At 48.4% G+C, this 16,620-nt stretch overlaps 1 protein-coding gene across 3 annotated transcripts in view; it reads left to right on the top strand.

Annotated features, from left to right (window-relative positions):
• Positions 1 to 16,620, top strand: part of Mylk (myosin light chain kinase) — a 176,552-nt gene that overhangs the window by 132,827 nt on the left and 27,105 nt on the right. For all 3 annotated transcript variants that reach the window (XM_013114547.3, XM_021228014.2, XM_021228015.2), the window contains 4 exons: positions 2,467 to 2,769; positions 11,030 to 11,062; positions 11,162 to 11,255; positions 12,922 to 13,125. In XM_013114547.3, the coding sequence (XP_012970001.1) occupies positions 2,467 to 2,769; positions 11,030 to 11,062; positions 11,162 to 11,255; positions 12,922 to 13,125 (634 nt within the window). The remainder of the gene's footprint in view (positions 1 to 2,466; positions 2,770 to 11,029; positions 11,063 to 11,161; positions 11,256 to 12,921; positions 13,126 to 16,620) is intronic.

The raw sequence follows: 16,620 nt of genomic DNA, 5'->3' as shown, positions 1-16,620 counted from the left end.
GCTCCGTTGCAGGAGGCCGCCAGCGTGGCGGTGACACTGGCTGCAATGGTGGGGGGTGGTTCTGATGTGATCCCAGAGTCGCTCTCAGAGTAGAACTGGCCTCTGGTTTCTGGGCACAAAAGAATTCCAGGCAGTGAATGAATATTAAGTTGGGATATCAAGGGTGACGGCAGGATTGGGGGTGACGCTCAGCTGGTAGAGTGTCTGTCTAGCAAGCATGAAAACCTGAGTTCTAAGCCCCCGCACCACATGAACCAGGTATCCAGGCACGTGCTTATAAATAAAGTACTCTTACAGTGGAGTCAGCAGGATCAGAGTTCAGGTTCATCCTTGACTAGGGAATGAGGTAAGGGCCATTGTGGGTAATGGGACCTACAGTTTCCCATCTTTGGGGGGCTTCAGTCGAATCCAGCCGCTTGCCCCGAGAGAGTGAGTGTGGATTGAGAAATGGCAGGTAAAGGTACTAAGGAAATGACAGAGACACAGAACAGAGTCAGGAGGGCAAAGAACTTCTTTACTGTGATACAATGAAGAAGCAGACTTTCTTCCGTAACTCTCCAAACACTTAATAACCACGCCTTACTAAATCTCTCATTATCTGGCCTTGAGGGTTAAGAGTAACCACATCTCAGACCAAGTCTCTTGTTATTTAGATAAGACATCCATGTCTTAGACCTTTAGGTCTTAAGACTTTAACCTTGGAAGAGTAAGGATAATTTTAAACTCCCTGACCTTAAGCCAAGATGAAGCAAAGCCATTTTTATGGACCCTGACAGATACTCTATTTTTTAAAAATAAATAAATAGAAAGAAAGAAAGAAAAAGAAAGAATTAAAATGGAGGAGGGGTAAAAGGATATGAGTGTGTACACATGAGCATGTACTTTTATATTTACATATATACACCCAGGTGGTGAGTGTGAGTGAGTGAGTGTGTGTGTGTGTGTGTGTGTGTGTGTGTGTGTGTGTGTGTGTGTGTGTGTGTACAGGCACATACAGGTGTTTCTTCACAGGGTCATAGGGTCATTTGTCAGAATCCCTCTGGCCTTCCTATCTGGCTGGGAGTGAGAGAGGAGATATAAGTCAGTTACTTGCCTGTCTGTGTTTGTTGGCTTGGTACTTGCAGAAATCCTAAGAGGTACATGTTAACACCGTTTTCTTAGTAAGACAAACAAACTGGCCTTAAATTTACTGGCATTCACATACAAATCCACATAACGTGGTTTTAATTGCTGTTTTGTGAGGGGACTCAAACTTGGTTGGTTGAGGATGAAGGGTTTTCTGTAATTGACAAATATGTGTAACTAACCAAACAACTGCAGAAACTAATCAGAAAGATAGTTTGGTTCAGATAAGCAACTAACAGCACACGGGGAAACTCTGGGACCTCATTAAGCTGTTGACTGCCATGATATGGCCCACAGTGAGCAGCAATTCTGGCCTAAGCTAAGGCCACCTGAGTGGGAAGGCAGCCAGCCAAAAGGGTCACTTCTCTTTTGTGTCTTCAGTCCATTTTCTCTCCCTTAGTCATCGACATTGACAATTTACAATTGTGGTTCATGTTTATATACCAGTCCCTTGAAAACTGAAGTTGTTGGGTAAGGGTTGCCTGGTGGTAAAGTATGTGTTAGCATGCGTATATTCTACAGCACCAAAACCCAGAACAGCAACAAAGAAGTAAGACAGAAGTGCCCCCCCAACGATAAGGTTAGAAATAAGCTTCTTAGTAATAATGACTGATCAGGTCAGCCACCGTCTAACAATGGCTCACAGCACTTTGTCCAGATGAGGAAAAGTAGGCACAGAACATTTAATAGTTACTGAGTGGGCACAGATCTGTTGTCCAAAGCCAATTCTATTTGATTTCAGAACTTGTCTGCTGTTCCTTAATGGGACAGCATTTCCCAGGTTCCAGAGAAAGTGATGTCACGGGTCACTTGGCTTTGAGCCTGAAAGACACATGTGGGACACACACACACACACACACACACACACACACACACACACACACACACAACTTTCTCTCAAAACATAGTTTTCATGGGAAATAGTTCATAACTCCTACACAGCTTCCTAGATCTGTTTACTCTAAAAAAATATGTTTATGACTTGGACAAAGTACAGGAAACCATTACTTGTGGTCTGAACAACTAGCCAAAAGATAGTTTCTTTCAAGCAGGAAGGTATATATGGGACTTTCATTACCGGTAGGTTTATGCATTGCTAACCCAGTGACACATGAAAGGTTGAGAGCAAGACATGGGACTGAGCTTGAATTCACTCTCCAGTTTCTCCTCATGACAGAGCTAATTCAAGAATGTTGTCAGTTTAGGACTGGTTGATTCTGGAATGAGGTGTTTGTATAAGAGAGTGGTGTCCTAGATTTTATTTCCAGCATGGGGGTTGAGGGAAGTTCCTTCTCTGTGGTCCTATAGCATTTGAGTGACATTGTGCTTCTCCATCCCCAGATAAGCCCGACCCCCCAGCTGGCACACCTTGTGCATCTGACATACGGAGTTCCTCGCTGACCCTGTCCTGGTACGGCTCTTCCTATGATGGAGGCAGTGCTGTACAGTCCTACAATGTTGAGATCTGGGACACGGAGGACAAGATGTGGAAAGAACTAACCACATGCCGCAGCACCTCTTTTAATGTCCAAGACCTGCTGCCTGACCGCGAGTATAAATTCCGAGTACGTGCGGTCAACGTCTATGGAACCAGCGAGCCGAGCCAGGAGTCTGAGCTCACAGCTGTGGGAGAGAAACCTGAGGGTAGGCTGCCTTCATTTCTTCATGAGCTTGAAATAAATATGCATGCATTTGGAGACATTCCACAGAAGGGGGGGTTCAGAAAGAGAGAGACTGGATATAGAGGGATGCCTGGAAGGGCCTTTGGTGGGCTTGATTTCTAAGATTGTGTTGCTGACCCATACTTTGAAAAGTTCCTAGGGCCTTTCAAAAACTCTCATTAGCCAAGATGCCGAGGATGTAGTTCAGTGGCAGAACGACTTCCTAGGGTATGATAGCTGACATCACTGATATCACACTAATGTAAGCAGTGTGCTAGCAATGTTGTTACCCTGCCACCAGAGGATGATGGTGTGTTAATCATCAGGTGGGCTGGCAGGGAGACCCTAGGCTCCTGTGTCCACTTCTCGTCTCTTCCCTTTCATCAAGTATCTGCTCGATGTCAGGACAGATAAGATAAGGAACTTAAGTTGAAGGAAGACTACATGGGCAACTACAGTGAGACAGAGCATGTCTCACTGGGGTGATGTAAATAAAGAGACGAAGGGACAGCACAGTAAGTAAGCATGGAAAACCGTGCCAGGGAGGCTGACACTTAAGCTGTGTCTTGGAAAAGGGACTGGTACACAGAGAAGAGGGGGGATAAGGAAGGTCATGCCACACAAAGGACACAGCCTGAGAAAGGGTAGGAAGTGACAGAAACAGGTGGCATTTGAGAAGCTGAAGTGTAGCAGCGTAGCGAGGGTATATGTTATGTGAGCTAGAACAGAAGGACGTGAAAAGGGTAGTTTACATAGAATTACAGTGTCCACCAAAGCTTTGCAGACAAGCGATTGAGACGATGTGGTTGGACTTTTAGAAAGCAAGCTTGTGAAGCAGTAGAGAGTTGCCGCTCAAACATGGCTGTAGAGTGGCAGCCTTGTGTATTCTCAGTGTGGGTATCCCCAGGCTTCCTGGAGATTCGTTTTGACACACTTTGCTCCTGAAGGCATTCATGTACCCATGAACATTTGAGAAACCTCAGAGTTAGTGATGGATTAGAAGGATGAGTCTGGAGTTAGCCAGGTGCTGATGACCCTCTGTGATCATAACTTAGTAGAGGGATGGGAAGAGCATGAACTAAATCCCTGTAGTATAGAATGGACCACTCTTGATGATTTTGAGGTGAGGGGGTTAGAGAGAGAGAGAGGAGGATTCTAAGATGACTCTCTAGTTCCTGGCTTGGATAACTAAGCACACACTCAAGACACAATTAAAACAATAAAAGTATTGTTTTAAATCATGTGGCTAATGCTAGCCTTTGGCATCTGCCATGCGCTAACAGCATCCTCATCACTTTGCTTCTCCATTTCATTCTGTCTTAGTAGCCCGGTACTAACAGACATTGCCATTGCCCTCCTCTGACCGAGGGGAAATGGAGTCAGAGGGGTGGAACTTTTTGCCTAAGGTCAGAGAGCTTGTGAGTGGTGAGTAGAAGTGTGGCCCGGAGCTGTCTGGCCCAGTGCTTGTTCTCCTTTGGCCAGATTGAAGGAAGAGGTTAGTTGGGCTCACTCCCCGCTGGATTAAGGAATTTGAAGCTAGATAACAGAGAACCTGGGAGATGATGAGGGTTCTAGTTTCAGAGTAGTTTAGTAGCGGTATCTGAGGGATACTCAAAGGGAGGGGTCTTCGGGCCACTGAGTCCCAACCTTGGGAGGAAGGATCAAACAAGGGCTATAGATTAGGAGAACTTTGCTATTTAATGGACAGCTGAGTAAAACCAATAAGGTCAGCCAAAGGTTAGAAAAGGTCAACACTAATGCCATAGTGTAAAAGCCTGTGGGACTAGAAGAAAGGACTGTGAGAAATCTGGAGTTCATTGGGGACATAGGGAGGGAACAAGTTGCAAGTGCACTGCATTAAATGCTAAATACAAAGAGACAGGGTCTGGGGATCATTGGAATTGTTGTTTGGTGGTGATCTTTGAAATAGAAGTCCATAGAGTTTCCATAGAACTGCCTTAGTGAGGGAATGGATGGCAGAGAGACCTGAGTATGGGATGTTACTCTGTTTTATGCAATGAAAGGGAAGAGTGCTGTGGATTTATGACAGAGAAGGTGGAGAACAGAAGTGACAGTGCTCTTAGAGTGATATTCAGAGTGTCAAGTAGACAGCATGGTGGGACACTAAGGTGTCAAAGGAGACAGGGAGAAACCCGTCCCGGAAGTACCATGTGACCCAGGGCATGCAGTGTGTAACTGTCTTTATGATAATACCCTTGCTTTCCAAAATTAGGTATAAAACAGCTCTCAGTTGAGGGCTCCAGAAGGAAGGAGGTAGATGGTAGTAGAAAACACACCACCTTCATGCTGCCATCCAGCCACCTGCATGCCGGGTACTTTCACCTCTGACCCCTTGAGATGGACATAGGCAGGGCTCTCTGATAGCCACAGTCACCCAGAGGAAGCTGGCCTGGGCCCTGGCTCAAGGAAACCATCCACTTGCTGCTTACAAATGTATGTTGAGGGAAACTGAGTAACAAAGCTACCATCTGCTGCCTCTTAACACTCCAACACACAGAGGCACCCATGCACATCATCCTTCTGTATTGCATAGCTTAGGAATCAGGCAGGATAGGACGGGGCCGGGAGTGTTTTTATGTGTTATTTTGGAAGTGACATATACAGAGAAAATCTGTTTATTGGCTGGACTTAAAGTCACCCAGGCTCCGCTGTAGAAACCTGAAGCAGCCAGAATCCCTAATCAACCCAAGGACCCTGATGGAGGTGAGGCATGGCTTTGAGGAGGCGGGAGCTCTACCACTCAGGATTATGGGGAGTGCCAAGCTGGTGGGCAGCGACCTTGTCCTGGAACGTCACAGCAGGCAGTCTTATGTAACCTCTATAACCCCCTCCCAGTGCTGCAGATAAACAGAAGTGGGGAATTGCCTGAAATCCGAAGGAAGGGTCCAGGCCACCCAGGGCTTCCAGACGGGAAGCTACTCCCTCTCCAGGCCCAGTTGTCTTATTCTGGGGGGGGGGGGACAGTTCACACAAGCTAGGTCTGAGAGTATAGACGGGGTGAAAGGGTGAAGCAGAGGAGAAGGAAGGGCGTGAGGACGGTGGGGATGCCCCAAGCAGAGTTCTCTGTGGTCCTCCAGTGCCATGAGCTATAGCAAGGGTAGCGCTCTCTACTTAAAGGGAAAATGGCTCTGGGAATGTGGTGGGAATGAGTCTGGAAGCATTAGCGGACAGATGGGAGAAGCAGAGGCCATGGGAGGTGGCTTCAGTGGGATTACTCCCATCACGGGCTATGAGGGTCTCACGGAAAACAATGCCTATTGACCTCACAAAGCCCAGCTGTGTTGACCGTCGAAGCCATCACTCTTGTCCTGGCAGCTTCCATCTTCTGCTTCATCTTGAGCTTGCTTTCCATCTATGTTCAACCCACCCCTCACTCCATTCACCCACAGGCGTCCTGTGTCCCTCCAGTGCTGCTGGGGCTGCCCTGGGCACTGGGGATACAGTGGGAGCCTGAAAAGGAGGACCTCCTTATGACAGAGCCATCTTTCAGACCCCTGACCTGACAACATCTTGCCCCCACCTTGATGCTTCATCCCAGCTAAGTCTTAGGTTCCACTCCCTGCTAACTCCCTCTACCCTTGCCCCTACTCCTAATTTGTTCTAGGCTACAGAGTTATTAGCAAAACAGCTGTGACTGAGGCTTCTTGCCAGTCAGCTCCTTGCACCCAAGGGCAGTTGGAACTACACAGCTAGGCTGAGGCTCTGTGGGGCTCCCAGAAACCTTGTCCAGAGACATGCTGCCCTCTAGTGTTCACTGCAAACATTGCAGTCCTCTGCACAGAAAGGGACAGAGCTCCCTGGTGGAAACTTAATGGGGCCTGCTTTGTGAAGGGTCCCAGAGCTTTACTGCTGATGCCATCCCGGGGAATGAGGTTCACTGGTTACAGAAGTATCTCAGAACCCTCTTCCAAAGAGCTCTTCCACTGAGCTCTTGGCTCTATGACTCATTCTAAATAGATTTTTTTTAATGTGTGTATGTGTGTTTTGCCTGCATGAATGTCTGTACACCACATGCATGTCTGGTGCCTGAGGAGGTCAGAAAGGGCATCAGATCCCCTGGAACTGGAGTTAGAGGCAGTTGTTAGTCACTATGTGGATGCTGGTAATCAAACCTGGGTCCTCTGGAATAGCAGCCATTGCTCTTAATCCCTGAGCCATCTCTCCAACTCACTAAATGATTGCTTTAAAAAATATTTAGTTGAAGTCCTTTCTTTTATAATTTTATCTCTTTCCTCCATGGGAAGAGGGAAACCAAGGTCTCATCTTTGAAATGGCTGCAACTGTTTACGGTCCAGGAGCTCAGCTCACTGAACTGTGATTTCCCTCAAGTCATCTCCTGCTCTCCACTCTGCTCATCTTGCCCCGTAACCAAAAAGGAGGCAAGATGAGAAGGCCTAATCCAGCATCCCTGGATCTCAGTGAGTACTCAGAGGAAGGCTACCCTGAGCAATATGGAGGGCAACTTGAATCTCTAAAGAAAGGGCTTGGTCCCCAACTACAGTACACAAGCTGTAAGGTGTGAGGGAAGGCCTAGTGCTCACACAGACGGGCAAGCCAGGAAGCCAACTCTCTGATTGGAGGCAGGGTAATGGGAAGAGGCCAACTCCAGAATATCCCTCTCCAAGGCTGCCTGAGAAAAGCCCTGTGCTAGGTGCCTGGAAGGGCCTCCTAGTAGCGCATAGCACGCGTCACTCTGTGACAAGCAGAGCACAAAAGTGGACATCAGGCCAAGAAAACCTGCCTTGGCTTTCTTGCACTCTGCTGCTTAGAACACTCTGTCTCCACACGAGCAGGATATAACAGGGGACAAAGAAAATGAAGGGTGATCACCAAATTAAATTAGAACCATTCTTTCAGACCAGAAAACACAGGTCAGAACAATGGGACTTCTTGGTAGGTAATGGTGTTTCCTTGACTGTAAGACCTGGGTGGGTGACCAGCATCTACCAGATAGCCATGGACACTGGGCAGGTGACCAGCATCCACCAGATAGTCATGAACCACTGGACTTGAATCTCTGCTTCCTTTGGAACCCCGTGTGAAGTATCATTACTGGACTAGTCCAAGCGTCTGCTGACCGTCTTGTTAGATACAGTACATCCTGGCTTCCATAGACCTCCAGTCCTCCTGTGTGAGGCATGACATGAATGACTCCCAGCTTACAGTTCATACGTGGTAGACAGTCTGTAGCCTTCTTTTCACTCTCAGGTGGTTTCCTTTTACAACCATGCTTCCCACCTTTTCTGGCCGTCTTACCACAGCATCTCAACAGTTGTCCAGCTCCATCATAGCCTTCTAGGTGCCCACAGCGCTGCTAAGGGTCACAGGCTAACCCACCTGTTGTCCCCAGCACGGGGCTCTGTTAGCCAGAGCCACCGGTGGAAGAACCGCTCTTGGAGTGGGCGTCACAGGATTCCTGAGAGCCACACCTTGGGGGCAGAGTGAGGCAGTCCTCCCTGAGCACTCACGTTTGAGGCCTGGGAGCACTGCTCTTGCGCCATCCTTGTCATTGCTGAGTTACACAGTGCCACTCAGTGCCAGCCGTATGGATTCCAAAGAATGATCAGTTAGCGCCCCTCCACCCCGACCCTGTCCTCATCTGCCCTGCCCACTTTGCTTTCCCATGGCTGTTCTCTGTGTTGCTCTTCCCAGGCCCCTTGTGTTTAGGTTTCTAAAACTAAACTTTGTCAGCAGCATTTTAAGAACTCTAAACAGATCACAGCTTCTGGTTTTATGCTCATAAACTCTCGGAACTCTTTTTTGGCAAGAGGTGCTTACCTTATGTGGGCCTGGGTTAGTTTTCCTCCAGTTGTCTGTTTAGATCCCCGGTGTGTTCTGCCCTTGGTCTGAAGGATGCACTTGCTGTCCACAGGTCCAGCTACACCTGCTCCCCGGCCCTCGCCTCCACCACAGACGAGGGCCTTGAAAGCACTGCAGAGCCCAGCATGCTGGTACCCAACCCTCCTCACCAGCCGCGTTTAACAAGGCCTCTGCACTGTTCTCACAAGACAAGACCCCCACAACTGCCCCCCTCAGCCTTGCTCTGGGGCAGCCTTTCCTCCCAAGTCTTACTTCCGCACTCTAGCACTCTTCACACACTCACACACACGTCTGACTTACACTTATGCACTGGTATTATTCCACCACCCATTCACACATGCTACACTATCCCTCTCACACACACATACAAATGCACTCAGGCAAATGCACACACTCATGCTGTCTCTCACCCATATATTTTACAAGTATACACCAATACTGTCTCACGTGCATGCACATCCACTCACACACGTGTACGCTCATAAATAGATACATACACACATACATACATATATATATATGTACTAGCCATACTCACATACCTCCACACTATGCTACATACATGTAGTTACACTTCTACACTAATCTAATATGTACAGCCAGGTACTTTCACACAAACCTACACTCATATCCATGCTATCACACACATACACACACACACTTCTATGCCATCCCACATACACAGTCACACACATCCACATTATCACACACTCGTACAGTCACACACTCCTATGCTGTCTTATATGTATGTGCGCACACAAGTCTATGCTATCCCATAATATGCACTTACACACCACCACACTCATACCTCCATGCTGCCCCACATACATACACTCACACCATTCCATAACATCCCCACACATATACTCACATTATCATACACTGCAAGACTATTCTATGTGCATATATTCTCACACACTTGCCCATATCCCGTGCACACATACCCTCTCAACAGACTATCACCTTCACACACTTCTAACAACCCACACACAGATATTGATGTCACACATCTTCCAACTGTCTGATGTATGCATACTCACACACATTTTCACACCCTTTTACCCACACTCACATACTTCTATACTGTCCCACATATACACACCCCCACAGCCACACCCTCCTAACACAGCCACACTCATAGCCACTCACTTCCATGCTGTCCCCTGTACACCTCCCCCAACATGCTCTCCCTCTCTCGTCTGTGTCCACGCTGCCATCGTTGTACTCGCACACTTACACGCCATCTCGTGGACACATGCTCACGCTCACTGTCACACACACACACTCTTCCATATTCCCACATATCCCACACACTCACACATTCTCACTTTGATGACCTTTGTCATCACCCTGACTTTTGCCATGTCCCCACTCTGTTTCGTCAGGACGCCTCCCTTCATCATCTACCAGTCATGGTCTCCACGATGGCTGAGGGAACACAAAGCATTACACAATATAGTGGTAGTCGGGCCACTAGAAGTCACCCGCACAGTTCCTTCCCTTTACAGACAAGGAGACTGGGGTCCTGCAAGGGAAAGATACTTAGCTGGGGTCAGAAAGTTATACGTATGTCAGAGCAAAAGAAGCCCAGGGCTCTGAACTAGACAAGGTCTGGGGTCATCTAACCTGTCTCTTTCCCTAGCCCTCGTCCCTGGCACATGCGTGAGAGCAGCTGGCACGGGTCACACATGGACACTTGCTAGCTTCATCTGTGTGCCATCGTTTGTCCTCACTGTATTCCATCCTCTCCTGGGGACCACTCAAGGGCTTCCTCTGACAACGGTCACGGGCTTTAGCATTGTCCTTTGTTGTGTCACCTTCGTCACTGAGTATTTGGTGCCACAATGGCATATGCTCCATTATATAACATATATAGTTGATACTTACTCTAAGTTTCTATGTGTTTGCCTATGCAAGGAAATTATAAGCTTCAGGGAGGGAGGGGAGACTATGCCTTGTGTGTGCTGTATGTTATGTACCCACATGGCAAGATGCTCACTATACTGCTGGAATTCAATAACAAATGCTCAACTGATGTATAAACAGACTTAACAGTGAAAGTAATTATAGGTTGCTTGCTTTCAAGCCATGGAAAAAATGGGACTGTCACAGTTGTATGTAGGTTCTGAAATCCCAGAAGACTGGAAGGGAAGCTGTCTGGGGGTCACTGGGTGAGAGGAGGGGGTGATGGTTAGGCATGGTGGAGGAGTTGGGCTGAGATGAGGAGGTCAGAACATGCCAGTCTGCATCTGGCTCTTTTTACAGTAAGGACTGGCCCACTCCAGGGGATGCCCATGGGATTCAGGTGTGCTGGCACTTGGAGAAGCCCACAGCATGCCTTGCTCTAGGTGGCCTTCAGCACTAATCACAATGTCCTTTCTGTCCCGCCTTGTCTCCTCCAGAGCCAAAGGATGAAGTGGAAGTGTCAGATGATGGTGAGTGAGGCCAGCTGCCTTTGGGACAGGCTCTTGGGATGGAGGGGCTAAGAAGGGGGAATCTGATGGCTCACACTCACCCTGACCTGTGCCCTGCAGACGAAAAGGAGCCTGAAGTCGATTATCGGACAGTGACAGTTAACACTGAACAGAAAGTATCTGATGTGTATGACATTGAAGAGCGACTAGGATCGTAAGTGGAGTTCAAAACTGCCTCTGGGCCCGGGGGTAAGGGTGGTGCAGGACCTACAGTTCACCCCAGTGCCTCTTCCTGTGCTATCCTAAACACAGCTTCCTCCCAACTGAGAGCCTACAGACCCACAAGCCCACCCCAGGGGCCTTCTCTGGGGCCTCTAGTTCTGTACAGGCTCAGCTCTGTAGGAGCCTTAGGCCAGGTTCTCTGTGCCTCTTCTCACAGCAAAGCACCCAAACAGAAGGGCCAGGCCTGAATCAGTTCTCCTTAGCATCCCTTGCATTGGTCTGAAGTAGCTGGGCCTGGTGAGCACCTTCTCTGCAGCAGGGGCAGGCAGCTCTGGGGTTGCACTAGCATGCCCAGTGAGCCTCAGAGTTCCCAGACAAAGTTGCCAGGTGCTGCCATTGGCTGTCCTCCCTCCCTAGGACATGAAAGACACCAGTCCTCAGTCACAAACAAGCTGTGTGTCTCTCCCCAACTCTCAGTCTCTGGAGAAGTATAAGAAGAGAAAGAAACTGAATGGTGGAGGGCATGTAGCTTAGTTGGTAGAGTGTTTGCCTAACAGGCACAAGGGCCTGGATTCCACTCCCGGCACCACATAAACCATCCCAGCACTCAGGAGGTGAAGGCAGGAGGATCAGAAGTTCCAAGTCAAGGTCGCCTTTGGGGACATAGTGAGTTTGAGGATCAGCTTTTATTTCTGGTGGTTTATGGAAACCAAGGGCACAATGTAGGTCTCTAATCAGCTCTGGGAAGTCATCCTATTGGAATCAAAAGAGCTCCCTAGTGCCAGCAGGGGAAGCCGGTTCATCCTCCACTGCCGGAGCATCTGTGCTAGAGTGGAGTGGAAGGAGGGCAGCCATTCAGTAATTCCGTGTTTGAAAAGGAGGACCTCAGCCCATCCTCAGGTGTCCAGGTACAGGGAAAGGAAAAAATCTACCATTGAGCTGAACCCAAGAAAGCCAGTAACAGAGAGGGAGGACTGATGAGCAAAGGGATTAAGACTGGGCTGGTTTAACCCCCAGAGACAGCTGACCTGGCAAGGGTTAACTCTTGAATCCCAGGCTGATGCCTGGGAATCCAGCATGGGACTGATCAAGACCCCCTGAATGTGGGTGTCAGTGAGGAGGCCTAGGTAATCTATTGAGCCTTGGGCAGTAGATCAGTATTTATCCCGAGTATACACATGGACTTTGGACTCCCATCCAACAATGTGAGGTGCACTCTCACCCTGAACTCTTGGGGGAGGGTCTAGGCCCTGCCCTGGATGAAATGACAGACTATGGACACTCCCATGGAGGGCCTCACCCTCCCTGGAGAAATGAGGGGATATTGGGGGGGTTGGGGGGAGGGCACAGGAGGAGGGGAGGGAAACGGAGAGGGACCTGGAACTGACTTGTGAAGCAACCTTGTTTCTAATTTAAATTTAAAAATAAATAAAAAAGATTAAGTAGGATGGCCTTCATTAGTCAAGAGTGCTGTGAGCCTGGGTCACGGCTCCTCAGCTATATAGCTGTGAACAATATGTAAGTGAGCAGGTGTGTGGTGTCCCAATAAGCCTCTACTATGAAAAGAGTAGGGACAGTTCTGCCTCATGCGCTGTAGTTCGCCACCCCCAGCTTTGTAGAGAACTCAGTTCAACTTGGTTTTTCTCTTTCTTTGACAGTGGGAAGTTTGGACAAGTCTTCCGACTTGTGGAAAAGAAAACTGGAAAACCCTGGGCAGGGAAGTTTTTCAAGGCCTATTCTGCCAAGGAAAAAGAGAACATCCGGCAGGAGATCAGCATCATGAACTGTCTCCACCACCCCAAGCTGGTCCAGTGTGTGGATGCCTTCGAAGAAAAGGCCAACATCGTCATGGTTCTGGAGATGTGAGTGGCACTATAGCCTGAGAACCCCTGCCTGCACCCCCCCACCGCCCCACAGCCTGCCTCCCTCCTGCTGTCCCAGCCCAACCACCGTCACCACACAACATATGATGGGCAAGATGCTCACCAGCGCCGTGACCAGGGCTGACCAGTGGGAACCAGAACTGGCTCTGACCCACTGGGCAGCAGCCTGCAAGCAGTCTTGGGACCCCTGTAACCTCTCTCCTCTTGTCTCAGCTGTCACAGGGGCATTCTCTCCTGAGGGTAGTGAAAAGTAGGAAAGGAAGGAGCAGGGCAGCTTCCTGCCTTCCTTGCAAAAGAGAAGGGAGCCCAGATTTGGGAGCTCAGCGTTCTGAAGTGCAGCCCTCTATCCAGCCCTTCCCTGCTTCTTACTGCCCTCCACCCCCCCAACCCCCCACCCCACCCCCCGCTGAACAGAGCAGTGCCTTCTCTGCTGGGCTGTACAGAGGCTGAGGGTGGAGCCTGTGACCTGCAGTCAAGGCTTCCCCAGAGTCATTGTCTCCTCTGTACCCCAGACAGCCACCTCCCTCATACATACACACGCATCACTGAGTCAGGTGCCCTTCACAGGCGCCTGCAGCTTTCATGGGCTTCCTTTGCTGAGCCTTATCTTTAATATATACATATATTATATTTTAATAATATATATAATCACATTAAACATTTAAGAAAATACACAACAGAGTCTTAGTCCCATCCATTCACTAACCTTCCCTGGAGGTAAACAGTTTTATTGGGTTTTGCTGTATTCTTCCAAAATTCTTTATGAAAATACAAACATAATATAACATGTGTATTTTTACTGTCCTGCCTTTTATCACAATGTGTGACTTGAACTCACTGTCCTGCACCAGGCAGTTTTCAGTAAATTGCTCTAAGCTCCAAGGGACCTCACTGTACACACACACCATTCCCTGAGCTCTGAGGGTCCTCTGTACACACGCCACATCACAGTACGTACTCTTTAGCCAACTGTGTTCGATAAGAGAGATCAGAAGGCTTCTCGCCTGTTTTGCGTTTTCGGACATTGCTTGCAGCCTCGCTCGCCTGTGTTTTCACTGACACAAGTGCGTACCCATAGCTTGCATCCCAGCAGTGAAACTGCACAGGGTACAAGGGCATGGTCACGTGAGCCGTTTCAAGGTATTTTAGAGCTGCACTGAGCACCCTGTTCTCCAGGGCTGTAACTCTGGTAGACATTCTTCCCCGGGAAGGACTAGGCCCAAGAATACAATGAGCTTTTTCTCTCCCCTCATCACAGTGACATTGGGCATGCTCCTTCCAAAAAAGTGCTCTCAGGACAGAAACAATGGTTAAAAGTGCAGATCTGAGATAACCCTTACTCAGACCCCAGCCCACCTCTCATGATCTGACCTTGGATAAGTTACTTAGCTCCGTGATCCTTAGCTTTGTTGTTTGTAGAGGAACCTGCTGATTGCTGTGGGGTTAAGTGAAATAGTGGTTGTGAGTGAGGCTCAGTGCTCAGCCATAGGCAGCTATTAGAGGAAAGCTAAGTTGCCTTTGTCTGTATCCCGGTCTGTTTTCCACGTTAAAGTGTCCTGGGAGCATTTTAGCATCTAAGCAGATGCTGCGGAACAAGTCCTTCTAATACTCAGGAAGTCTGTGCCTTCAAGGTCTGTTACTATTGAAATGTGATTTTTTTAAATTGGAACTACCAGCCAAAAGGTATTTGGGTTAAATAATCTCAAGACTCTCCATTTAGCTATAAAATCCTACTGTCTGTGGAACCATAAAGGACTCAGAGGACATTTTCACTAATACCTTATGGTCAAATTCATCACTACCCCCTTTTAGGAATACTAAGTCCCTATCTGTGACCCTGTCACAGCTTTCAGTATCTTTGTGGGCAGAAATTTCACATTTGTTCTAAAATGACTTTCTTAGTCCAAGCAGTGTGGGTATGTGAAGATGTGGAGAAATGCTTTATCTTTAGAAGTAAAACCTTGAGCAAGTTCGTGAGGGGGGCAGGAGGCAGGCCAGCCTGGGTAAAGCCAGGCAGCGGCACCAGTGGGCAGAATACCATACTTAGCTTGGAATCGGGACTTGGCAAGCTGGGTGGAAAAAGCAGAGAAATGTAAGGAGGTTTCAGCTGGTCTGGCTTTCATCCCTGCACCCCACCCCTCCCCCACGGACAGAACGAGTCTCATAGGCACAGATACTAGATTAGCCTCTATTGAGGGCTAGGAGCTTGCCCTGTGATAGGAACTCAACCAGGGCTCATCCTCTACCTGCTCACCCTTCTAACCTAGTCTAACACATGGCCACAGATGGGAAAGGTTGACAGTCTGCAGGGCAATTGTATGTTCTTGTTTGGTGGAGAAACTGAGAGTCATTAAATATGGTCTGGAGCCCCTGCCTCAGATATGTGGGTAATAAAGGAAGAGCATGCCTACAGCCTGTCTGACTTTGTTTCTAGACAAGCCCAAATTGCACAGCAGCACGAGTCCTTCTGGCTGCTGGCCTGGGCCTGGGCTTGTCTTTTCGGAAGTGCATAGGACTAGCCAAGAGGTGGTGGGATTCTGAGCCCTGAAGAGGATATGAAGTTTCAGCTGGGTCCCTGAGGGGCTGATGTCATCTTTGTTCAGCTGTTAGCAAAGTTTATACAGGAGCATCCAGCTGGCTGCCAAGAGACAAGGAGTAGAGACCGGGTATCAAGTCCCTGGATAGCACTGTCCTCTCTGAATGCCAGAGCCAGGGAAGCTCTGGAGCTAAGTTTGGTCCCTTGGGATGGATAGTGTTGGTGATAGTAAGTATCCATTCATTTGCTCAGTATCACTCAATTAGGAACACATTTCATGTGGCCCCATCCTGGCCCATGTCTGTGGGTGGCAGCCTTTAGCAAACCATTATCTTCTCCCTGCAGTCTTGACTGTTTTGAAGAGAAACCTACAGAACTATGAAAGTTGATGTTTAACTCCTTCTATACCAGGAAGTGACTAAAGAAATGCTTTGGAGATAAATTAGATATAGCTGAATAGGCTTGAGCCTGTGTGAACTAATGCTGAATAAGTTACTTACCTCTAGAAGCAGCCATATGAGCTTCGTAGCCAGACATCTACACTTATTGCTCAGAAGTCCCCTGGGAAGTTGAACTAATGGCTGCTTTCCCAGAACAGTTTAAACTTAGAGGCAGACGTTTGGGGGCACCTTGTCTGGGCTACATGCTGGAAGCCGCAAGTGAAAGCCTGGAGATGCAGCTATGATGACCAGCAACTGAGACAAGACAGGCTTGATACAAACAAAAAGCACAGACAAGACATGGAGACCCTCAGAAGGAAGGGTTACTGTGTGGAATAGGGAGGTGTTTCTCCAAGAGCTGGAGTTCTTCGCAGGAGCCATAGCAGAGTAAGTGGGGATGTCCCAAACACGTCTAGTCATTAGAGTGGCTGGCCCAGAGACTTCTAAATTACGAAGCCTCGGATTCCTCACAAGACTTTACAAAGTCAAGTCTCTGAG

Source organism: Mesocricetus auratus, unplaced genomic scaffold (genome assembly GCF_017639785.1).
Source record: "Mesocricetus auratus isolate SY011 unplaced genomic scaffold, BCM_Maur_2.0 Super-Scaffold_100008, whole genome shotgun sequence".
In the NCBI taxonomy this organism is placed as follows: Eukaryota; Metazoa; Chordata; class Mammalia; order Rodentia; family Cricetidae; genus Mesocricetus; species Mesocricetus auratus.
Note: the sequence above shows the minus strand (reverse complement) of the source record. Positions and strands in the feature narration are given on the sequence as shown.